The sequence below is a fragment of the Pan troglodytes genome, chromosome 14 (assembly GCF_028858775.2).
Source record: "Pan troglodytes isolate AG18354 chromosome 14, NHGRI_mPanTro3-v2.0_pri, whole genome shotgun sequence".
NCBI lineage: Eukaryota > Metazoa > Chordata > Mammalia > Primates > Hominidae > Pan > Pan troglodytes.
The window spans coordinates 104,058,012-104,082,372 of record NC_072412.2 but is presented as its reverse complement, the minus strand read 5'-3'; the positions used below and the strand labels follow the sequence as shown (position 1 = coordinate 104,082,372).

At 48.4% G+C, this 24,361-nt stretch overlaps 1 protein-coding gene across 4 annotated transcripts in view; it reads left to right on the top strand.

Moving 5' to 3' along the window:
• STK24 (serine/threonine kinase 24) overlaps positions 1–24,361 on the top strand; it is a 127,447-nt gene extending 103,086 nt beyond the window's left edge. For all 4 annotated transcript variants that reach the window (XM_016925468.4, XM_016925464.4, XM_009427149.5 and 1 more), the window contains 8 exons: positions 416–524; positions 796–953; positions 9,975–10,160; positions 12,703–12,848; positions 14,620–14,743; positions 16,081–16,149; positions 19,220–19,356; positions 23,311–24,361. In XM_016925468.4, the coding sequence (XP_016780957.1) occupies positions 416–524; positions 796–953; positions 9,975–10,160; positions 12,703–12,848; positions 14,620–14,743; positions 16,081–16,149; positions 19,220–19,356; positions 23,311–23,347 (966 nt within the window). In that variant the 3' untranslated portion in view covers positions 23,348–24,361. The remainder of the gene's footprint in view (positions 1–415; positions 525–795; positions 954–9,974; positions 10,161–12,702; positions 12,849–14,619; positions 14,744–16,080; positions 16,150–19,219; positions 19,357–23,310) is intronic.

Genomic DNA, 24,361 nt, shown 5'->3' with positions numbered 1-24,361 from the left:
GGCTCAGCCTGCGCCCCGCCCCTGCCATGGCCAGAGGGGTCGCCCTGTGGTCAGCTGCAGGCGCAGGTGGGGCCGCGGGCTTCCTCATTGGCTCAGCCTGCGCCCCGCCCCTGCCATGGCCAGGGGGTCGCCCTGTGGTCAGGCGCAGGCGGGGCCGCGGGCTTCCTCATTGGCTCCTCTTTGCTTCTCCGCTGGCTTGGCTTCATTCAGCAAAGCCGTTTTCTCGGGCCCTTTGTTTTTTTTAAGGGTCCCTCAGTGGACTGTAATTGTTAGGGCAAAATCATGTGTTTTAAGTGAAGAAGATTTCAGGTTTTAATTACCCTTGTCCATTAACATGGATAGTGTTTCTGTTTTATCTCAAACTTTTCATAAGATAATCATTTAAGTAACTTTAAGAATTTTTTTCTCTTCTTAGTTAGAACCTGGCCCATTAGATGAAACCCAGATCGCTACTATATTAAGAGAAATACTGAAAGGACTCGATTATCTCCATTCAGAGAAGAAAATCCACAGAGACATTAAAGGTAAGAGGACATCCGTTTTCATTCCTTTGAAATACTGAAGGTGGTGGTGGGGTTGCCCTGAAGACTTCTCAAGGGAAGGTGCTGGCACCCATTTGTCCTGCACATTTGCCTTGCCTGGGCTGGGCTGGCTTTGAGGGGGTCTGACAAAAAGTGTAGCCCCGGTGCCTGTTCTCGGTGGGTTCGCCACCTAGCCAGGGAGAAGACGCGCTTGTGGCAGTGCACGGAGTTGTAAGTCCACACCGCCCAGGGCCCCCTTGGCTTTCTTTTGCAGCGGCCAACGTCCTGCTGTCTGAGCATGGCGAGGTGAAGCTGGCGGACTTTGGCGTGGCTGGCCAGCTGACGGACACCCAGATCAAAAGGAACACCTTCGTGGGCACCCCGTTCTGGATGGCACCCGAGGTCATCAAACAGTCGGCCTATGACTCGAAGGTGAGGGGAGGGTGAGGGCGGCGCCGTGCCTCACGAGGCCTGGAGGGCTCCCGCCTTTTGTTCTTTAGCCTGGTAGCTTTTCTAAGTTGGAACGAAGCTGGTACCTTGAGGTAGGTCGTAAAGGTAATTCTTCAACCTTGGTTATGAACAGTTTTCTCCTCTGTCTCCTGCTGTATCATTTAATACCCTGTGCTGATCCAGCCCACCATGATCGAGGTTTTTAACTCAGGCTATGTTTGTTTGGTGGCAGTGGGGACACAGGATGGAGCAGGTTCGGAGGGGGGTGGGAGGAACCGAAGGGCCATGGTGGCGAGGGGTGGAGGCGTGTGCAGTTGCAGAGGGGCTCCACCTGCTGTCTGGGCACAGCTGGGGGTCGAAGTGCAAGTGTGTGGAATCTGCAACCTTGAAGGGGCCTGTAGAGAAAGGGGCTCCCACAAGAGAAAGGGAGGGAGTCCACGGAAGCGTGAGAATGGAGGAAGAACAGTGCTTTGAGTGACTGCTGCAGGGTCTTCCTATTATTTTTAGTTCTGAGGATTCTCGTTCCCAGCCTGTCCTTGTCAACATGTGATGAAACCCTAACCCTTTCTTCCCACTGTTTTTTACTTGTCCTGTGTTAGGGACGCTCTCCTAATTTTTCTCATATTCTTTTTCTCTGTTGCCCTCCACTTTTGTGAACTCTGTTAGATGGGACAAAAAGTCCCGGGACTTTGCCTCCTGGGGCTCTGGTTTAACTTCAGTTCCCACAGTCTGCTCTTCTTAGGACCCTGTACGCAGTTAAAAGGCCACATGATGCACGGAGAATTGGCTTTCCTGGGCTCCAACTTTCTGAGCAAACAAATACCTAACTCAGATATGCATATAGGCCGAACCTTGCTGCTGCTTTTAAATAGAAATCTTCCCAGTACCCAGTAGACTTCCCACCTTGTTAAACATAGTACAGGAAGCACCAGGTGAGTTTCCCTGCAGACCCAGGTCACCGTTGCAAGCTATAGACTGTTAGAAAGCATCCAGGTTGTAGCTCAAGTTGCAGGCGTACCTGGTTCCACCATGGGAGGAGTGAGCCCATCTCACTGTTGAGTGGTAGCGGTGGCTGTGACTTTTCTGAGCACTATGATGGCCTTGACAGCCACTGGCTGGTGAGTGACTGGTGGGTTCCCCCACCCCCCACATACCCACACAGCAGACCTGGCTGGTCTTGGGTGTGTGCCCTTACCTGGGAGTGTCTCTACCCCATGTGGGAGGGACACTGCCTTGGCTGCTTCTCATCTGCAGCCACTTTGGCTGTTGACCCTTTTCCTGGGGTCATGTAATTTTGGGACTCGACCAGGAACTTACATGTTTAGTCCATTCTCTTTATTTTAAGCTGAGCCCATTTATCAAAGTTCATCTGTGTAGATTTTGGCAAGGCTGAGACTAGAACCCATGTTTCTTAACTCACTGGATGACACCACCTCGATTATTCTCTTCTCATTCTTTGTAGTAAATTAGCTGATCTACCATGTGACTGAGGACTCTGATTTTAGATTTCCCTCTCTCCCTCCTTCCTTTCCTCCCTCCCTCCGTCCCTCCTTTCCTCCCTCCCTCCCTCCTTTCCTCCCTCCCTCCGTCCCTCCTTTCCTCCCTCCCTCCCTCCTTTCCTCCCTCCCTCCCTCCTTTCCTCCCTCCCTCCTCCCTCCTTTCCTCCTTCCTTTCCTCCCTCCTTCCCTCCCTCCTTCCCTCCCTCCTTCCCTCCCTCCTTCCCTCCCTCCTCCCTCCCTCCTTCCTTTCCTCTCCCTTTCCTCTCCCTTTCCTTCCTCCTCCCTCCTTCCTTTCCTCTCCCTTTCCTTCCTCCCCTTCCTTCTCTCTTTCTCTCTCTTTCATTATTGTATTTATTTCATATTGATTCTTTCATTTAACCCATTCTGTGTAGGCACATTTTTCTAGATTCCAGTAATACTGGAGTAGACAAGAACAAAAGTCTCTTCTCCTGTATGTCTTAAATTCATATGGGGGAGACTGACAGTAAACAGGAAGAATTAACAGCACTTTAGGAGCAAGCGTGCTGTGTTGTAGTCACCGTTTTAGTGAGTTACCTGCCTTAGGTGACAAATATCCCTAGAGAGTGGCGGGGCAGAAGGCATGGGCACCTCAGTGTGCGGCCATTTCAGGGTTGGGTCCTGGCGGGATGGCGTTCTAGTTGAGACGCAAGCTGAGAGAGGTTTAAAAGAGTTTTGGAAGAATCAGTGCACAGCTTTAATTGGTGTTTTGAAAGAAAACTCCAGAATAAATATAACAGAAGAATGTTTAAAGATTTAAAACTTACCCAAGGTCAAGAATGATGTGAACCCATAAGTCAAAGAGGTTGCCTGGTACCAAGCAAAATGAATGAATAGAGATGATTACATATGTCAGAATCTTTTCCAGAGGAAAAAAGGTGTATTACAAACTTATTAAAAAATTAAGTGCCTTCAAAGGAAGAAAATGAAGCTGGTGCCATTCATTCACAAATTTGTACTGAGCAACTGCACTGTGAATACAACTGTGAGCAAGACAGCACACTCCCTCCTCTCCTGAAGTAGAAGAAACAATAAATAAGCAGTTTCAGATCATGCAAAGTGCCGTGGAGAAAAGGAGACAGGGCCATGTGAAGATCTTCCGCTCTTGGTTGCATCATCACTGCTCACATGAGAACCTTTATTCGAGAGCTGTACTGTCTGCCTGAGCCATCCGCACCCACCTTCCTTGACGGGCAGGTCCTCCCTGGGCGTTTGCTGGAGGTGGCATCAGAATGTCACAGCTTGGCCGCCTTCTTCTCCAGGCTCTTTCAACATCAGGAGGCTCTGGCCAGGCGTGGTGGCTCATGAGCGCCTGTAATCCCAGCACTTTGGGAAGCTGAGGCTGGGAGTTTGAGACCAGCCTGGCTAACGTGGTGAAACCCCCTTTCTACTAAAAATACTAAAATTAGCTAGGCATGGTGTACTGCACTCCAGCCTGAACGACAGAGCAAGACCCTGTCTTAAAAAAATAAAAAAAATAAACCATCAGGAGGCTCTGATCTGATCAGTAGGTGTTGCAGTATTGTGGGGTGGATTAGAGTATGGTCTCCCTCTTCTGGGGAGTGCACACTTGGTCGGGAAGGAGATAGTACGAGACAATGTGTCACATTTTTGATCCGTTTTTACCTTTACTCTGACTTGTGTCAGAAGTTACTTTACTTGCTTGGATACTATCCAACAACTCTGAACTGGAAATCATGAGCAAACTCTTACGTTGATGTGAAATTGACTTTCCAGGTTTGTGGACCCGGGAGGCGTGTGGTGAGGGCCGATGAGGGTCATGTCTGTGTCTGAGTCTCAAAGTTCTCAGAAGTGGGGTTTCACGCTGGGGCCTTAGGGCTGAGATTTCCTTTGTTTCCCACTGGGCGTGGCTCTGGACTGGCAGCTCTTGTCGCAAGCAGAGCCTGATAAGGGCGCTCTTCCTGGCTGCCCTGTGTGTGTCCCTCCAGTGGCTGGCTTGCCTGCCGGGCAGCCAGTGCTCTTCAGGGTACACTGGAGGCCGCTCTGGTCTCATGGCTCACTCAGCTGCTTCCCAGCTTTCCCTCCATTCTCTCTTGCATGACTTGTAGACATTTCCCCTCCTAGTCTGTGCACTGCAGGTAAGGAAAGACCTTCCAGCTATTGGGGACAGGGTTCTGTATGGTAGTTATGAAGGCACGTGCCCAAGTCACACCTAGGTTCACACGCAGATTGTCAAAGGAAGGGTGGGTTGGGAGAAGTGATGGACTTCACCTGCCTCACTAGCTTCTTCATCTCACTGAACTAAAGGGAATACAAACCTCCGTTTCCTGTATATGTTTGGAACCTTTTTGAGCATTGTCACCTCTGGCAGTAGCTGTGCCCCCTTATCTTGTCTGGGCTGCTCAGCTGTTGCTGAAGGTCTTTGCATACAAAGAGAATCTTATGTCAATCTTAACCTAAGCATGACATTACTAAGTCCTGATTGCCCATATGTCGTAAGAACCTTCACTACTACTGTTTTAAGGTGATTTGGGGAAGTTTGGTTTGTTTGAAGGAGTCCCCATCCTTTGGAGATGGTGCTAAGGGAGATACCTCTGCTCACTGCGAAGAAGCCTCCGGTTTCAACACTAGAGAAAGGTCTTGGGCTGAAGAACTCTCATCTCCCTTTTTCCTTGTAAGATTATTACGATGGTATGTTAGCGAATGGATTGTGCTTGGTTTGCAGTGTAACCATGGTGAAAAGTGGAAACTGGTGATGCATTGATGGAAAAAAATAGCATTGTTGAAGATGAGTGAAAGCGTGGTGGGATGAGCCGATGGGCTGCCAGAACCCAGGCAGCCAGCCTGTCTGCTGCACTGCGTACCAGCCCTTCCTGTCACTGGGCACTGAGCCCATGGACTCCCTGCTCCTGCCTATGGATCAGGAATTGCCCACAGGCCTGGCTGGGAGCATGAGCCCTGAGGGCCAGGGAAGAATGTGAACCAGGAGACAGCAGGCTTTATTTTTGCATGAGTAATGTTGGGCCACTTTGGTCAACGTTGTGTTGCTTTTAATGGTCATAAACATCACATACGCCTCTAGATGCCAGTTACAAGTGTGTTCCTAATGATTGCATCTGCTTAAGTAATAAGCTTATATCAAATGAGATTTTGTTTTGATTGATTACAGCTGTGACTTAGGGTTATCCCTGATTTTCTTCTTGATTATAGAGTTGGTTTCTTCTAGAATTATTTTCTCTATATAATTAAAATCACTTAAATTGTATCTTCAGATGTGTAGCCAGCGTACTTTATTTGACATGATATTGTGAAGATGTAGGATGCTGATGCATAGATCCCCACATCTCCCAATGTTGAGGAGAGTCCAGAACCATCAGTAACAGAGAACTCAGGGTGGTCACTCAGGAGCATGCCCCAGGAGAAGATTCGTTCGCAGTTAATGTGTGCATTTGCAGCTTTTGACTGGAGCTTATATTAGAAACCACTGTTTGTTTTCTCTGTGAGCAGTGTCTTAATGTCTAATTTCATATCTTTCCCAAATGGCCCCAAACGGGTCTCTCCTTCCACCTCATTTTAATTGCTTTGGAAGATGACTGCCTGCTCCCCACATAAAGTTTACTTTAAAACTCAGACATAGGCCAGGCACAGTGGCTCACGCCTATAATCCCAGCACTTTGGGAGTCCCTGGCGGGAGGACAGCTTGAGGCCAGGAGTTCAAGACCAACCTGGGCAACAAAGCAAGACCCCCCTTGCCCCCCGACTCCCACATCTACAAAAAATTTAAAAATTAGCTGGGCATGGTGATATGCCCTATAGTCCCAGCTATCCAGGAGGCTGAGGTGGGAGGATGGCTTGAACCTGGGTGACAGAGTGAGTCCCCTCCCCGCCAAAAGACACAAAAAAACCTCAGACACAAGTTCTTGATCTGCTGTCATTTTTCCTGGAAGCAGTAATAGACAAACTCAATTATATTTATGAGTTTCCCTATCAACACATTGTTGAGTACATCCTACTTCATTAAGTTAATGTGCCATAGCAACTTAATCATTCTTCTGAGGTTGAACATAAGTAATGCTGCTGTTGAATATTTTGGGCAGCCCATACCATTTTCCAAATTTAAAATGTAGTAGAGATGCCTAGGAATCGAAGTAATTGGTTTTAACAAGTTTGGATATTTTTGTGGCTTTCGATTTGTATGCCAAATTTCTTGCCATTGATTCACATGCCAGTCCAGGATTCCAAATTACTCATAGTTAGATGTCTGGTGGGAGAGCCAGCAGGCAGGAAGACCACGTGGGAGCCCCCTACAGAAGTCCTGGGGAGAAGAGATCCCTTTAAACTAATCCAAAGTTAGGAGGGGTAGAGGGGACGCAGGGTGCTGAGAGCCCAGGAACCATACACCCTGGGTTGCAGCTGGATTTAGGAGGGTCCAAAGAGGGGATCCTAAGGAGCTGGGTGACCCTCGTGCCCCTGGCATGGCTACCTAGTAGGATGTCCTCCCCCCGCCGCCTTTTTTTTTGGGGGGGGGGGGATGCAGGGTCTTGCTCTGTCACCCAGACTTATGATCTCGCTCACTGCAACTTCTTCCTCCCAGGTTCAAATGATTCTCCTGCCTCAGCCTCCCAAGTAGCTGGAACTACAGGTGCAGCCCACCATGCCCGGCTGATTTTTGTATTTTTAGTAGAGATGGGGTTTCGCCATGTTGGCCGGGCTGGTCTCGAACTCCTGGCTTCAAGTGATCTGCCTGCGTCGGCCTCCCAAAGTGGTGGGATTACAGGCGTGAGCCACCGCTCCTGGCCCCCATGTTTGTTCTTGATGGTGCTATACCGGCTGCCCTCCTTGGAAGCCAGGAGAGTGGTATGTGGGTTGCGTTCAGATGGGGCCGGCAGGGGTTTTCTCAGTGAACTTCCCGTGGTGCACACTGGCGTGCAGAAGCAGGCGTTCGCAAGCAGGCGTTCGCTCCTCGGTGCTGGCTGCCGCCTGCTTATTGTCTGTCCCTGAACCTGAAAGCAAGTCCTTGGGCCTCTGAGTAAAATCAAGGCAAGCGCATCACCGACGTACTCTCAGCAGAGATCGGCTTCTGCCAGGGCCTGCCTGCCAGTCACCGAGTGTGTTTAGCTGGTTGAGAGGTGCTTGGAGGTCTGGAGGTGCGTCCGTCAGAGATCATGTTCAGTAGCACAATAGGGTGACCGTAGTTAATAGTTTGTTGTGTTTCAAATAGCCGGAAGAGAAGATTCGGAATATCCCAACACAAAGGAATGAGCCGTGTTTGAGGTGAGGGGGATCCCAGCTACCCGGATTTGATTGTTACACACTGTATATTTGTACCAGAAAAAATTCATATAACTATTATGTACCTTTACAAATGAGAAGGCTCTGGGTCTGTGTGGCCAGGAGACAGCATGCCTTGAAAACAGCAGTAGCTGTAATGAAATCTGAGAGGCCTGGGGGAAGCAGACAGATGTGGAATCACACAAACTTGAGAGCCACCTGTTGGTGTGGAGAACCGCTGCCACACGAGAGTCACAACTGCCGCCTCTGTTCTTGCCTCTCCCCTCCTCGGTCCTCCCTCCTTGTGCCTGCTCACTCCTGTCCTCCTGCCGCTGCCACAGTTCTGGGTGCTTGCCCACCCTGTGCTCCCATGCACCTGCTTCCCCGCTCCTAGGGGCAAGAGACTGGGATCAATTGCATTTCTGCTGATTTTTAAGATAATGCAATGCAAGATAAAGCAGAGTCCAAGTTGTAGAGGGAAGGAAAATAGTATTACTTCCAACATCAGCTCTTCTAGACTGACCCCTTTAGTACAAGATTTAGTAGAAAGAATTTAGAACAAGACTTGCTGGCAGCTTTTCATCTTCACTGAGAATAAGGAAATAGAATATACTGTAGGCATCATTCCCATGGACTGCTGGGCTCGGGGGCTTCCAGTAGGGATTTCTGGTACTCACTAAGGCTGCAGGAACATGGTAAGTGTATCCTCTGGATAGTTAAAGCACCCTGCAGCCACAACGATGCTTCAGCCTATGCATTTCCTTGCTGTAGAGTGAGTGTGAGAGATGTATTCGATTCTCACTGGAAGTTCTTGGAATAATGATGGATTCCAGTGCACAGTGAGAACAGCAGGAAAGCTGTACCAGACTCAGGCGTGTTCTCTACCCCAGTCCCCATTCGTCTTTCGCCAGCCCATATAGGACTATGTCCTGCCTCATTGTCGGCTTCTGTCCTGTTTGGGGGTTGGTGTCACATGCTGTCAATGTCTCATCAGCTGTCAAGTTCCTCTTAGGATGGCCTGGCTCTTCTCATTGACATGACACGTTCAAGGAATTCATTCCTTTACCTAACTGCTTGGTTGTGCCACAGGCCTGTGCTGGGCAGAAGGAGGTGGGGCAGCTGGACCTGAGATGTCCTAGTGGGGCCACACGGCTTCTGCAGATGTCTCCTCTGGGACATTCGGCAGAAAATGCAGACACTAGAGAGACACAGTAAATGACATCAACAAGAAACCACCAGACAAATCCCGAATTTGGGACCTGTTTCTTTAAGTTGATGTCCCTGGGGAGACTGGGGAGAGGACTGTTGTAGGTTGAAAGAGCCTTAGCGACCTGGCAGTCAGTTGTACCCCGTGGACTTTGGATCCTGATTCAGATAAACCAACCATGGAATGACTGTTTTTGAACAGCTGAGAACATTTAATTATACATGACATTAAGGAATTCGTGTTAATTTCAGGCACTGATAGGTAGTAAAAAGCCTGTATATTGGCACACGGAAGTACTCGGGGGAAAATGTCATGACGACTGATTGATTTTAAAATATACTCGGGGAACACATGGACAAAGCTCGTATGGCAAAATGTTAATTACTAAATTCATGCAATAGGTAGATGAGGATGCATTATATTAATATTTCTCAGTTCTTTGTATGTTTGAACATTTTCATAATAAACTTTTTTAAGTTCTGGGCCCCTGGTAAGGCACCTTGCATGGCCACCTCCTCCTCTTCCACCTCCATTCTACAGATGAGAGAAACAAGACTCAGAGGTTAGCTCTTTCATCTAACGTCACAGGACTTTGACTGTAGAACTGGCATTTCAACCCAGGTCTCTTGAGACCAAGGTGCCCACTCTCGACCTCAGAGCTGTGCCCTAAGTTCTAAGCACTGCTGGAGGGGGTGACTCGCGAGCGTACACCCACTCCGGACTCCTCCTCTCTGCTCACCTCTATTACCAGTCCTGCTGGCCCCCAGGACTCCACGGGGAATGCCGAATGCATCCAGCAGGAGGCGTAGTAGGGGTGAATTGATAAGCCATCTCCATGTAGAGGCAGAAAACATTTGGCATATTACAGTTTCTCCTGTTGTTGTCTCTTTTGAAATTACAGCGAGGGCTTATGTTTTTAAATATCAGTTAAAAATACCTTTTTCAAAACCTCAGAAGTATTGAGGCATGTTACCATTTTCTCCCTAAATACTGTGTATTGGAATTGATTCCTGCTTGGTGTTTGTAAAGATGCTTTTGTTGTTGCAGGCAGACATCTGGTCCCTGGGCATAACAGCTATTGAACTTGCAAGAGGGGAACCACCTCATTCCGAGCTGCACCCCATGAAAGTTTTATTCCTCATTCCAAAGAACAACCCACCGACGTTGGAAGGAAACTACAGTAAACCCCTCAAGGAGTTTGTGGAGGCCTGTTTGAATAAGGAGCCGAGCTTTGTAAGTTTCCCAGGGATCACAGTGTACCGCTTCATGTGTGGCTTGACTTGGTTGAGATACATCCTGTTGGGATTGCTTTAATCGCTCTTTTCAGCTGTCTTCCTGGTATTATTCATTTTTCTTTTTCTAAATAAGTATGATTGACTTCTTTGGTTTGAAAATACATTTTAATTTTTAAGTATTAAAAATCTCCTTATTTTCTTTTAGATTTCTGCCATCTCATACTTCATTGAATCTGAAGAATATTCTCCTTAATATTAAATGTGGAATCATAAATGTTTAATATTTATAGAAGATCAGGCCATAAACTGTTACACTGTTTTTAATAATGGCAAAGGTTAGCTGGAAACAAATGGCTAAATATGTCTTTAAAGTAAATGTTTTCACTTTCCAGGTGGCATGTGTTAGGAAACAAAAGATTAGAAAATACAACCAAGCCACCCTCTTTGCTTCTTCCCCTCCCCTTCCTGCCTACTTTCTCTTTTTAGGTTTAATAGACTCTGGCAGAGCCATACAGCAGTAACGACTGTGTGGCTTTGCCTCATTTTCTGTCTGAATTAGGACATTTCTTTGAAAGTAGTGTGTGTGTGTTGGTGTTGGAGATAGCGCCATATGTCCTTGTTTTGTTTCTGAGTTTTCCAGCAGAGTTAGCTGAAGGCCAAGCTGAGCCCCCCTTTTCTTAACTCTTATGTAAAAATGGGTGGTTACTTTTACAAGAGCACCATGGTTTCCTAATATGCCAGTTCTGGTAAAGGAATTAAATGGGGAATGCAACATTTTCTAAGTACGTCTAAGGAGATGCAGGCTGAGACCACCACACCAGTGTTTGATGACTACATCAGCATCGGGTGGTGGTGGGGCTTGTCCTGCACGCCACGATGCTCTGCATTTTATTACACGATGATGTTTCTTGCAGCCACCATGCACCAGCACCAGTGGAGATGCGTGCAGGCATGTCTTCCCATACAAAGCATGTGTCCTGTATGGGCTTATGCCCCAGCACACAGAGCTCCACCCCACAGCTACCGAGGAGCTGGCTGAGAGGCGAGAATATGAGCACCTCCGGGGTAGTTGGGGTTTCCCCCTTGGATGGACAGGGAGGGAGAATACTTGAGGTGATCCATGTTTCTCATGCGTTTGAATCTGAAAACATGCTTGGCTCTTGTAATCAAGCTTTTGTAATTTGGAGTGAGTGGGAACTCGGTTTGACTCGGTGTTTGGGTGTTCCTGCTGTCTGTTCCCATTTGGGCCATGCTGGTTTCCTTGGGAAGCACATTCCCTGTCACTATCGCCATCCTCAAGGCAGGCAGCTGACCAGGTGCTGCTTGCAATGGCCATGCTGAGCCCAGGGCATGGGTGAAGTCCTCAGCCCAATCACAAGGGAAGGGAGGGAGGGACCTGGGAAATAGCCCTTCTAAACCGGGAAAGTTGGTGGTGAAGCGCATCCAGTTGCTCTTTCAGCAGACAGGAAAAAGGGCATCTCCTGGCTCCTTTCCAGTTTCTCTGAGATAATTCCAAATTGACATTTCTATTATATGGTTGGGTGTGGCCAAACATTAATACAGAAAGTTAACAAAGCGGCCCAGCACGGTGGCTCACATCTGTAATCCCAGCACTTTGGGAGGCCGAGGCAGGTGCATCACCTGAGGTCAGGAGTTCAAGACCAGCCTGGCCAACATGGTGAAATCCCGTTTCTACTAAAAATACAAAAAATTAGCTTGGCGTGGTGGTGCAGGCCTGTAATCCCAGCTACCCAGGAGGCTGAGGCAGGAGAATCGTTTGAACTGGGGAGGCGAGGTTGTAGTGAGCCGAAATCGTGCCACTGCACTCCAGCCTGGGCAACAAGAGCAAAACCGTCTCAAAAAAAAAAAAAAAAAGTTAAACAACACAGAACATATATTTTGTCAGCATTTGTCATAAAGTATTTTATAAACTAGGAGATAAGCTTTTTTTTTTTTTGAGACAGAGTCTTGCTCTGTCGCCCAGGCTGGAGTGCAGTGGCGCGATCTCGGCTCCCTGCAAGCTCTGCCTCCTGGGTTCACGCCATTCTCCTGCCTCAGCCTCCTGAGTAGCTGGAACTACAGGCGCCCGCCACCAGGCCTGGCTAATTTTTTTTGTATTTTTAGTAAAGACGGGGTTTCACCATGTTAGCCAGGGTGGTCTCGATCTCCTGACCTCGTGATCCGCCCGCCTCGGCCTCCGAAAGTGCTGGGATTACAGGCGTGAGCCACTGCGCCCGACCAGATCATTTAAGCTCTCTTAAATGATCCCTGTGAAGCTCTGTGCAGAGTTTTCTGTGAAAATGTATTTATTAGGGACATCCTTGGAAAGGCAGTGCCCTGCCCACCATAGCACCCAGAGCCCAGGCGTAGGTCCTGAGCGACTCGTCTTTGGGTGAGTCGCAGTGAGAAGAGCTGTGGAGTAGAGAGTCCAGCCATCAGGTGTCAGTGTGGCGGTTGACATTTTGAGGCAGAAGTCTGTCCTTTGGGGGTAGGACCAAGAACTTCATCTCATACTTTAATTGTTGTGCGTGTTTTTCCAGAGACCCACTGCTAAGGAGTTATTGAAGCACAAGTTTATACTACGCAATGCAAAGAAAACTTCCTACTTGACCGAGCTCATTGACAGGTACAAGAGATGGAAGGCCGAGCAGAGCCATGACGACTCGAGCTCCGAGGATTCCGACGCGTAAGTCGGCCCCCGAGCGACCCAAGCGTGTGTGTGGGAGGGATCCACTGGTCTTTGTCACTGTTTGGTGTGGGTTTTGTTTTCTGTTGAGTTTTTTTTTTTTAAGACAATCCAGGTTGGTGGCAATCGTTGTGTTAGACACAGCCTGGGCCTGTTTGGGAGTTGTTTAGCCTCTTGACCTTGCTGGTGGAGTTTCTGCGAGTGAACTCTTGTGGTAGAGCTGTGCGTGGGGAACTGGACCTGGCTGTTTCATTCTGTTTTGTTTCGTTCTATTCTGTTCTGTTTTCCATTAAACTTCCTGTTCGTAAAACCCTGATCAGGTGAAACTGCTTTACATGGATGTCTGAAAGGCCAGAAATGCACATGTTTGTGATTCTGTATTGTGTCTGGTAGAAGCTTCTGTACCAGGAGTGGCTTACTGAGAACTGCTGTCAAGTTTGGCATCTAGGAATTCCCTTGGCTTAAGAGGCGGAGTGGGGCTGGAGCCATTTGTGTGGGGAGGGCTGGGGGAGGTGGTCGGGCAGACTTGTGTCTGGAAGTCCGAGCGTGGGACTCGTCTGTTCTCGTGCATGCCTTGGCAGAAGTTAAAGTTGGCCCACAGTGCAGGTCCATGTGCCAGGCCAGTTGAATGAGGATTTCTGGGGATGAGACCCTAAGTGGTTTTTCAGGGTCTCTAGGTGATTCCAGTTTAAAGCCAAGGTTGAGACCACTGCCCCCAGAAGTTCTTGAGGTACTGCCATTGGGAGATTGCTGGGGTAGCAACAGGGATGACAAGAGAAAGAGACTGGAGAGAGGTTTGGAGAGCCAGGACGCGGCGGTGGATTTGGGTGAAGGAGGGAAGCCAATGTTCCAGGCTGGGGCAGCGTGGCACCAGGTGTTGTGATGTGTGGTGCGGGAAGCCGAGTGTGGGGTGAACCGTGTGTGAGTCTGAGTTGTCCAGGAGGAGACGTCCAGTGTGAAGTGGCACCGAGGTGTGGAGTTCAGGTGAGAAAGCTGGGCAGGTGAAGCGGGCTTAGGGGCCACTGCTCTGTGGAGGTCACTTGAGCCGAGAGAAAAAAGGGTGTCAGTCGGGGCATGTCGGGGAGTGAGGCTGGCCCCTAGGTGTGAGGGTGAGGCTCCACCTGTGAGTGAGAGGGGAGAGGTATGGCCGAGGGGCGGGAGGAGGTGCAGGCTCAGTGGGGCCACAGGCATCAGGGGATGATCAGCAGGAGGCCCATACAGGACAGGGAGTGATCAGCACACCATCATCTCATGATGGGGGAGGGAGCGCTCGGAGGGACACGGGTGGGCTTTGGAGCGAGTGGAGGGTACCAAATAGAGGCAGTGAGTGTGAATCCCAGAACCAGGGCTGAGAGATGGCCAAGGTGAGGCCAAAGTGTTGGAATGACAGGCATGAGCCACCACACCCAACACAGGGACATCTGCTTCCCTGGTGAGAGGAGGAGCCCAGCAGAGAGAAGCTGATGTCCCAGAGATGGGCTCCCAGGGAGGTGGGGGAGGTGTTCTCCGGGAGGAGGAGGGTGGGCATGCACACACTGGCACGCCAGGGAGTTGTGGAACCACCTCCCGATGGTCTCTTCTCTGTGAGGGAGGAGGCGGGGGGGGGGTCTTTGGGAAATCCCAGAGGGACTGGACAAGGGTGTGATGGGTGGGGACTTGGGGCTGGTGGGTGTGGGTTCGGAGGTCCCCAGGCGGCCTCCCCCTGAACGTCCCAGCGCCCCCAGAGCAGGTGTGTGAGCACTGATGGGATTTCCTGCATTTCTGTGTTAAGGGAAACAGATGGCCAAGCCTCGGGGGGCAGTGATTCTGGGGACTGGATCTTCACAATCCGAGAAAAAGATCCCAAGAATCTCGAGAATGGAGCTCTTCAGCCATCGGACTTGGACAGAAATAAGGTACGTCTGCTCACTCCAGAAGGGCCACGCTGACCTCAGTCTGCACTGTTTTGGAGGCACTTGTGTGTGAAGCTTGCTGTGGGTGCGGGTGGGGTCCTTTGTGGCAGCTGTCCTGGAATTTTGTTGCTAGGGGATGGACAGATGAAGAGCTTTAGTTCTGTCTGATGATCCAGGTGTTCACACCAGGGAGTCTGGCCTCTGGTCTGTTTTGTGCCGCTCTATTCTGCTCTCTGCAGCCCTGCTGTTGAGTTAGGATGTCCTAATGTGGCAATGTCATGGGGTTTGGGGGTGACCTGTGAAATGACTTCATAGCTGTCTTTGAGGGACTGTTGTGCATGTTGCGGTTACTTACGTACATATCATAATTTTGTGACTGAGTTTTAAGGACCTTATAAGTAAATGCATTGCTTTTGATATTTATGTAAAACAATTTTGATTAATTGGTTTTATGCCTGTTAAATTTATGAAAGGCCATATATTTAGGGTCTTGTAAAGCATAGTGGTGTAGTTTCTTTCAGGCAGGGTGGGCCAGTGGCTGTCCCCTGTTGATCCTACAAGTCCCGCTTTGATAAGTGAACAGGTGTTAAATGTCCAAATAGAGGTTGCAAAAGTAGAAACTCGGTCTCTGTCCTAGACAGCAACTGGAATGGCCAATCTTGACCTGATTTCTGTTTCCAGGGTTTCATTAGTAAAGTACTTTTCTCTCTCAGTCTCTCTCTTTTTTTTTTTTTGAGACTGTCGCCCAGGCTGGAGTGCAGTGGTGCCATCAGAGCTCACTGTAGCTTCAAACTCCTGGGCTCAAGTGATCCTCCCACCTCAGCCTCCTGAGTAACTGGGATTGCAGGCATGTGACACCATGCCCAGTTTATTTAAAACTTTTTTTTTTTTTTTTTTTTTTTTAAATAGAAACATGGTCTCACTGTGTTTGCCCAAGCTGGTCTCAAACTCTTGGGCTCAAGTGATCCTCCTGCCTCGGCTTCCCAAAGTGTTGGAATGACAGGCATGAGCCACCACACCCAACCAGTAAAGCACTTCTGCATAGATAGCAAGACGAGGCAGTTCACTGCCTGTGCCCACACAGAGTCCCCTTCCACATGGAACCCAGATGCTGGTTTCCCCGTGCGTGGGTTTTGCATGTCACTGCAGATGAAACTTTGAAGTCTAGTGAGAGGCAGCCAATAGTCTTCTTCAGATGTTATGGTGCGCAGAGGGTGTTTCCTCAGCATGAAGTGTAGAGGCAACTCCTGCGCTTCCATAGTCCAGGTGGGAGGTTTATTGCATTATTGCCAGTGTGAATGTCAACTGTTTCTGATGACCTTTTTTTCCTCTCCCCCAAGATGAAAGACATCCCAAAGAGGCCTTTCTCTCAGTGTTTATCTACAATTATTTCTCCTCTGTTTGCAGAGGTAGGTACCTGGCTGGCCTTTTCAGAGTGGGAGGGGAGGGGGAAGGAGAAGCTGGACACATTTCAGTGGTGATGTTGCCAGTTAAGAGTTGGGGACATTAAGACAAGCTGGCAAAGGCTCGGAAAGCCTGCATGGTGCCTTCCCAAAGGCTGTCAGCGTCCCAAGGCACCACCTTGCGCCTCCCACTGTCCTGGGTGATGCCCACTCCGCCGCAGCCTGGAATGTGTAGACTGGATGACAGTGACCCAGCCCGAGACCCTGTGTCACCTGTTGCCCTGCTTTTTAGCAAATCTCATTGTGTACAGCCTGCTCTCTTTGCCTCAGACCAATTTCTGGCCATGTGAAAAGTAGATTCTTTCTTCTAAGGAGACGTTGGCTGCCCTGGAGTCCTCCGGTTTCCCCTGAGCCACATGTTTCACTGAAGTCCCTCCTCTGCTCAGCAGTGCTGTGCTCCCAGCTGGGCCTCCCCGCGTCCACTCCCTGCTCAGCCTCTCCCTCCCAGAGGAAAGTGCTTCCGCGGCCGTGTTTTGAGAGATTTTCAAAAGTAGGCTTTATAAGAACGAAGATTGTTCTGCATCTGGTTAATAGCGGATTTGAAAATAAGTTGGAAGTCCCCTCTTTTCTTGTTGTGCCCCTTCCTGGCTGAGGCTGCCTTTGAGGTACTCACTGTGGGCCACACACGCATCTGTTTGCGTGGGGATCTCCCCTCTTTGGGCAGTTTTCCACTGCGGCTGTGTTTAGGGGTCCTGGTCCTTGAAGGGGAGGTGCTCAGGAGAGGAAGTGTCATAGGAGCTCATTCTCCTCCCCTGTGCCTGCGTCACACAGCGGGGGACCCCCGGCCGTGGGCCGTGCCTGGCCAGCCACGGTCCTGCCAGTGCCTCTTCCCAGCCCTCCAATGAGCCTTCACCTGTTGCCCTGCCCAGCAGGTGCCCTGGAGGGTTTGTCTGAGGGCCTCTGACCTGGCAAGTTCAGGGCCCGGTGGGAGCAGGGCTGTGGCCAGAGCCCGAGGCCTCACCTGCAGCTTCAAGTGGGAAGTAGCTGAGCCCACTGGTGTCGGGGAAGCCACAGGGCACGCGGAGGCCCTGCTGGATGATGTCTGGCTTCAGCCCTGGCTCATGGTTCTGGGCACCTGTGTTCTTCCTAACTAGGATGTCCGGGTTGAGCGCCATCCTGCGCTTCATTTTGTCCCATGGGAGTTGGCCCCGTGGGATTTCCAGGCTGTGCTCCTGCGGCCCTGCCATTGGCCGCTGGAATAGGGTCAGTCAGGCAGTTAGGGAAAGTGCATGGACTTTTTCATTCACCTGAGGCTGTTTATTTTTTTACTGGGCCCATGAAGCAACTTTGACATAATTATTCAGGACATATCCTAAATGCCGTCATATCCTGGATTTTCCAGCTAACCAATTGCTAAACTCACAGGCATCTTTCCCAATGTATTTTTAAGAATGATATTTGCTACCCTAGAGTTCAGAGTGTTTATTGTGTATTATTTCATACAATACTTGTAGAAGCCCAATAGAAGGATTATATCCCCATGCTTACAGATGAGGACATTGAGGAGACGGGCGTTGGCGTCCCTGCTTTCCTTCAGGGAGCACAGGTCAGGTTGCTCCCTGAAGTCAGTGATGGGTCCAGCACGTTCCACACGGCGAGGGGACAGGCCCTCTCCCAGGGCGGCCCTTCTGCCGCCTTTGCTCCTTCTTTGAGACTTAGGGGCGGGGCATGGGCAGGAGGGAGAGTGCTGGATTGTAGCTGACCCTCTGGGGACTTGTAAATACTGTCAAGTGATTGGGAGTCCTAGACAAACACGAGTGGCTGCCTCGGGGCCGGCGGCGTGGCCCTGTGACAGCAAGAACTTCAGGAACAAATGCTCTCCGCACCCACTGGCCCTCCAAGGTCAGACCCTTCTAGTTCCTGCCTGCCCCTTCAGTAGCGAAGACAGAAGCTGTTGCTCTTAGGGCAGGGCTGGGTTTGGAAATGACAGCATGTGTTCAGCAACCTGAAAACCAAGCTGAATGTCGCCTGAGATGTTTCTTTCTTCCCTGAAGAGGAGGCGGTGTCCATCACAAAGAGCCTCTTCTGTTGAGTTCTGAGCCATGCTGTATCTTGACTTGAACAGCTCTTATTTTCACAGTTCACGTTTTTGGGCCTCCAGAGAGAGACTTGGAGTTGACCTTCAACTGAGGGAAGTGTCCGAAGGCACTGTTGTGATTTCTCTTGGGAGTAGAGGTGCCAGGAAGGACACTGGAGATTCCCAGAATTTAAGGCTGCCACTTATTTACATGAAATCGAATATTTTGACACTACTCTGGATCACAAAGGCAGTTTGCTGGAGTTTAAGAACCAACCCATTAACATTAGGAAGTAAGCAGTGTTGAGATCAGAATAACTTACGATAGGCTTTGAAATTGCTTTTCTGGTACAAGGTTATGGTTGAAATAGGAAAAGAGCACAGAGAGGACAGTCCATCACGGTGAGACTTGGGAAAGGCACATAGAGCTAGTTGTCTCTGTTCTGGCCTCGAACAGTAATGATTATGGTCTGACGACTGCCCTGTGTATACATAACTGCTCTCAGAGCATTTGAATCACCTTTCTTCAAAAGGAACCTGGGCCGGGCGCAGTGGCTCACGCCTGTAATCCCAACACTTTGAGAGGCCGAGGCGGGCGGATCACTTGAGGTCAGGAGTTCAAGACCAGCCTGGCCAACATGGTGAAATCCTGTCTCTATTAAAAATACAAAAACTAGCTGGGCGTGGAGGCAGGGGCCTGTAATCCCAGCTACTCGGGAGGCTGAGGCAGGAGAATCGCTGGAACCCAGGAGGCGGAGGTTGCAGTGAGCTGAGATCACGCCACTGTACTCCAGCCTGAGCAACAAAGCCAGACTCTGTCTCAAAAAAAAAAAAAAAAAGGAATTTGAGTGGCCTGGAGCCTGAGCCAAAGCTTTTCCCGGACACCCTGGGGCTGGGGTAGTGTCGTGGTCCACACGCCGTGTTGTTCCTTGAACAGCATGCTTCCCAGTTTTGCAGCTGGTGTGCTTCATGCCATTCTTCCTGTTCGTGTGTTTTCAGTTGAAGGAGAAGAGCCAGGCGTGCGGAGGGAACTTGGGGTCCATTGAAGAGCTGCGAGGGGCCATCTACCTAGCGGAGGAGGCGTGCCCTGGCATCTCCGACACCATGGTGGCCCAGCTCGTGCAGCGGCTCCAGAGGTAACTACCCAGGGCCCCTCTGGGCTGGGGAAGGAGAGACCTGCACTTGGGCTGGGACTCAGTTGATGAGTTTGGTACTTGATTTTTGGCCTGTCTGTTCCTGTTATCTTGCAGGCCTCAGGTTAGACAGAGTTGAATTAGAGGAGACTTTGTTCTGAATTCTAGAAATCAATGTGAATGAAGGATCTGAATCTGGAAACTACTGGAAAAGCCCACAGGACTTAGTCCATTTGTAGCTTTTGCCACATAAATACAGGGTGGTGGTGAAATACCTGTTTCCTCTTAATAATGCAGCTTAATTATTGGCCAGAGAATGATCGTTCTTAGCCAGATGTGTGTAACTGTCTATCTGGTTTTCGGCTTTAAAGTCAAGTGTGAGAAATGACAGCAGCTTTGGTGTGGTCAACTCAGCGGGAGCGGGCGCAGGTGTGTTCGCTGTCTTAGCTGTGTGTGTCATGTCTGGAAGCCTCCTTGGTAGGGGTTCATCTGTGCCAGCCTGTAGGGAGCTTTTGTCCCTGCCCAGTGGCCTCACCTGTTGAACGCATTGTGGGTGAGGACTCAGTGGGGTGACAGTTTTGCCCTCCCTGCCCCCTCCCAACTTGTTGTAGGAGTATCCATGGGAACCAAGCCCCTCCTGACTGCCATCTGGCACAAGTGCAGGCGTTTGGAGGCAGTGGATGTGTGCTGGGCAGCCGCTCTGTGTGACCTGAGGGTGATTTTGTCACTGGGCTGTCCTCCACACCCCCAGGAGGACCAGGCGTGCTGCCGCCTTGACAGTTCATCTTCAGGTGTCCAGGCTGACGCCTCCCAAAGCCGGCTGAGCCTCTGTGATCATGAGGGGGATTTCCGGGTCTTTCCTGAGACTGCGTCCCACCTGACAGTACATAAAGTTTTGCACACGTGAAGTCCCTTTTGCTATTTGGAAGTGATTGAAGGGGCTGCCTACTGTCCTGTGAAGAGCCCCTCTACGTGGGGACAGCAGGAGAAAACCACAGTTCTGATACTTCACGTTTATGCTTCTGAACTCGGGTTTCTTAGTAAGACATTTCAACTTTTTAAGTTGCTAGAAAATAAAAATGATCTACTTGGCTGCCTTCAATTTTGAGGCAATTGAAGGACGATCCCTCCCTCCTTTGATACTAAAAACAATATAGGAATAAAGGAAAATAGAATTAAAAAGTCACCCATCTTTTGCCTGAACACAAACTTTTTGATTTCTCAAACTTAGCATCACATACCTCATTCTAGAGGCATTTATTTCCCATTAGAAAGAGCTTTATAATAAAACAAATAGAACAAAACCAGAAACGGGTAGGATTGTTACTGTCTTGTTGGGCGTTTTGCTCTCTGCTTTTGTAGTATTACTTTTAAAACCAATACTTTCCACATTGTCCAGAATTGCCTGAAATTGTTATGAACTGTTTGTTTATATACGTGACTTGATTTCCCCAGGGCAGCTCCAGGGCACAGTGTGTGTGGCTTGTATGTGTTGAACTGATCCACGTTTCCCATTCCCAGGCCCCTATCTCTCTGTTCCTCTTCTTTCAGTTGTTAAGGCAAGTTGATGTGTACCAGTGCTGGCCAGTAGAAGTACAGCGGGGGCCACACACAGAATTTTATGTTTTCTGCTGGATGTGGTGGCTCATGCCCGTAATCCCAATGCTTTGGGAGGCCCAGGCAGGAGGATCACTTGAGGCCAAGAGTTTGAGACCAGCCTGGGCAAAATAGCAAGACCCTGTCTCTACCAAAAAAAAAAAAAAAATTAGCTAGGCATGGTGGCTTGTACCTGTGGCCCTAGCTACTTGGGAGGCTGAGGCTGCAGAATTGCTCGAGCTGAGGAGTTCGCAGCTATGGCTATGATCACCTTTGCACTCCAGGCTGGGCAACAGAGTGAGACCCTGTCTCTAAAAACCAAACAAAAAGAGAATTTTACATTTTCTAGTGGCCATATTTTTAAAAAGCAAAAAGAAGTGAAATTAGTTTCAACAATACATTTTTTAACCTGCCAGATCCAAAGTATTATTTCAACATTAATACCAACAATCATCAATAAGATATTTTACATTTTTGGAGGGACCGTCTTTGGAGTTGATGTGTATTTTACACTTAGCACATCTCCATTCAGACGCAGCACATTTTACGTGCTCACTGGGCATCGTGGCTGGGGTTGACCCTATTTACCCTCGGGCGGGTCTGTAGCTACCTGATGTCTGTGTTGTGTTTAAAACTTTACTTTGCAGTGATGCATGGGGGAGGCCGAGTTGGTGCTCTCTTTCCTTTGTCTGTGATGAGGAGTGCCCTCTTTCCTCCTCTGTCCTCAGATGAGCTGCCTCTTGAGGTGCTTATCATCTCTCTGCAGGCTTGGCTGTGGTACCCACTTCTTCCTTCCCTGCTCCTGAAGCTCCCACTGAGCGTTCACCCCGATGGCTGCCAAAACCACGGTGGCCATGGCTTAGACTTCCTGCCAGTTTTGCTCCAAACATGTTGTTTCAGTGGATGGCTGTAGGAAAAATGAGAGCCGCCTCTCCTCTGAAGCATTTTCAGAGCCTGTCTCAGCTGGAATTAATGTTTGGATTCTTTTGTGTGACATCAACTCATCCCGTGATTTAGTCATTTGTATTTCTTGATAGTTGAGTCTTAGGCTCCGTGGCTAATGTGTGCTTTTGGGAGGACCTTATGTAACCATTTGTTCTCTGGGAGAGATGCCAAGTATTTCAAATGCCTGAAAAGAGGAGCTCTAGATTGGAACGTTTGAGATAAGCCTGGTCAAAGACATCCTCAGCCATCTCTCCTGGACCTGTGATTTGGAGTCTGTTGTAAAATGGTTGAGGGAATTGTGGTCATGAGGGGACCCCGTTCTCACCCTTTGTTGTATTCTGAAGACAATCTTGTAGAATTTTTGGAAGACACAGAAATTACCCATGATCCCACCACTGTAGCCCAAATCTCATCAGCATCTTTGGGTGCATTGCCTTCTGTTGTCATACCAGGTCATAAACTTACTGAATTCTCTTATCTACCTTATAGTGCAAAGAAGATTTTTTAGAATTTCTATAGTACTTATTTAGGATACAGAAGTTGTTCATGTAAATATACTTATATAGTGCACATATACAGGTTGAATATCCCAAATCCCCAATCTGAAACTTTTGAGAGCCAGCATGGGGCTCAAAGGAACTGCTCTCTGGGGCATGTCAGATTTCGGATTTGGGGCTGCACACTGGTAAGTATAATGCGGATATTCCCAGATCCAAAGCCAGAAGCATTTCAGATAAGGGATGCCCAATCTGTAATTTTGTATGTACTTTTAAACTTGTACATATTTTTAATATTGCTTTAATATATGTATGTAAATACAGATAATTACCATTTTTAGTCTGTTATTTCAGTTTGTATAATTTACTTAACTGATTCTGTACTGTTGGGCATCAGAGTTGTTTCCAAATTAGTGTAATTACGAAAATCCCGAGAGACATCTTTATGCAGACACGTTGTTCCTGCTTTGGACCATATTTCGGAAGCAGTTCTAGGAAATAGATTCTTGGACTGCGTCACTATTTTTATGGCCAAAATGGGTTTCCTGCCCTCACATCGGGAATGCATATGCATCCCTGGAATCTTACTATGTCATCATGTATGGATCAATGTTCACTTTTTGACAATTGATCGTAAGTAAAAGGGATATGATTTCCCGTTTTATTCACATCTCTCCAGGGAGGCTGAACCCATTCTTGGTTTTTGGTGACATGCTCTGGAGTTTTTGTGTAAGAATCATGATCTTCTCAGTCTTTATATGCATTCTTTTAAAATTAGACTTACACATTGATATTTGCTCCACTTATTTTTGTATGACTTGGAATTTCCTATGAAAACTAAGATTTTGGTTACTATATGAATTTTGCACAGGGATGAGAAATGACGTGTGTTGACTTCTCTCTCTCTCTCTTTCCCTAGATACTCTCTAAGTGGTGGAGGAACTTCATCCCACTGAAATTCCTTTGGCATTTGGGGTTTTGTTTTTCCTTTTTTCCTTCTTCATCCTCCTCTTTTTAAAAGTCAACGAGAGCCTTCGCTGACTCCACTGAAGAGGTGCGCCACTGGGGGCCACCCCAGCGCCGGGCGCCCGTCCAGGGACACACACAGTCTTCACTGTGCTGCAGCCAGATGAAGTCTCTCAGATGGGTGGGGAGGGTCAGCTCCTTCCAGCGATCATTTTATTTTATTTTATTACTTTTGTTTTTAATTTTAACCGTAGTGCACATATTCAAGGAAAGTGTCTTTAAAAACAAAAACAAACCCTGAAATGTATATTTGGGATTATGATAAGGCAACTAAAGACATGAAACCTCAGGTATCCTGCTTTAAGTTGATAACTCCCTCTGGGAGCTGGAGAATCGCTCTGGTGGATGGGTGTACAGATTTGTATATAATGTCATTTTTACGGAAACCCTTTCGGCGTGCATAAGGAATCACTGTGTACAAACTGGCCAAGTGCTTCTGTAGATAACGTCAGTGGAGTAAATATTCGACAGGCCATAACTTGAGTCTATTGCCTTGCTTTTATTACATGTACATTTTGAATTCTGTGACCAGTGATTTGGGTTTTATTTTGTATTTGCAGGGTTTGTCATTAATAATTAATGCCCCTCTCTTACAGAACACTCCTATTTGTACCTCAACAAATGCAAATTTTCCTCTTGTTTGCCCTACGCCCCTTTTGGTACACCTAGAGGTTGATTTCCTTTTTCATCGATGGTACTATTTCTTAGTGTTTTAAATTGGAACATATCTTGCCTCATGAAGCTTTAAATTATAATTTTCAGTTTCTCCCCATGAAGCGCTCTCGTCTGACATTTGTTTGGAATCGTGCCACTGCTGGTCTGTGCCAGATGTACCGTCCTTTCCAATACGATTTTCTGTTGCACCTTGTAGTGGATTCTGCATATCATCTTTCCCACCTAAAAATGTCTGAATGCTTACACAAATAAATTTTATAACACGCTTA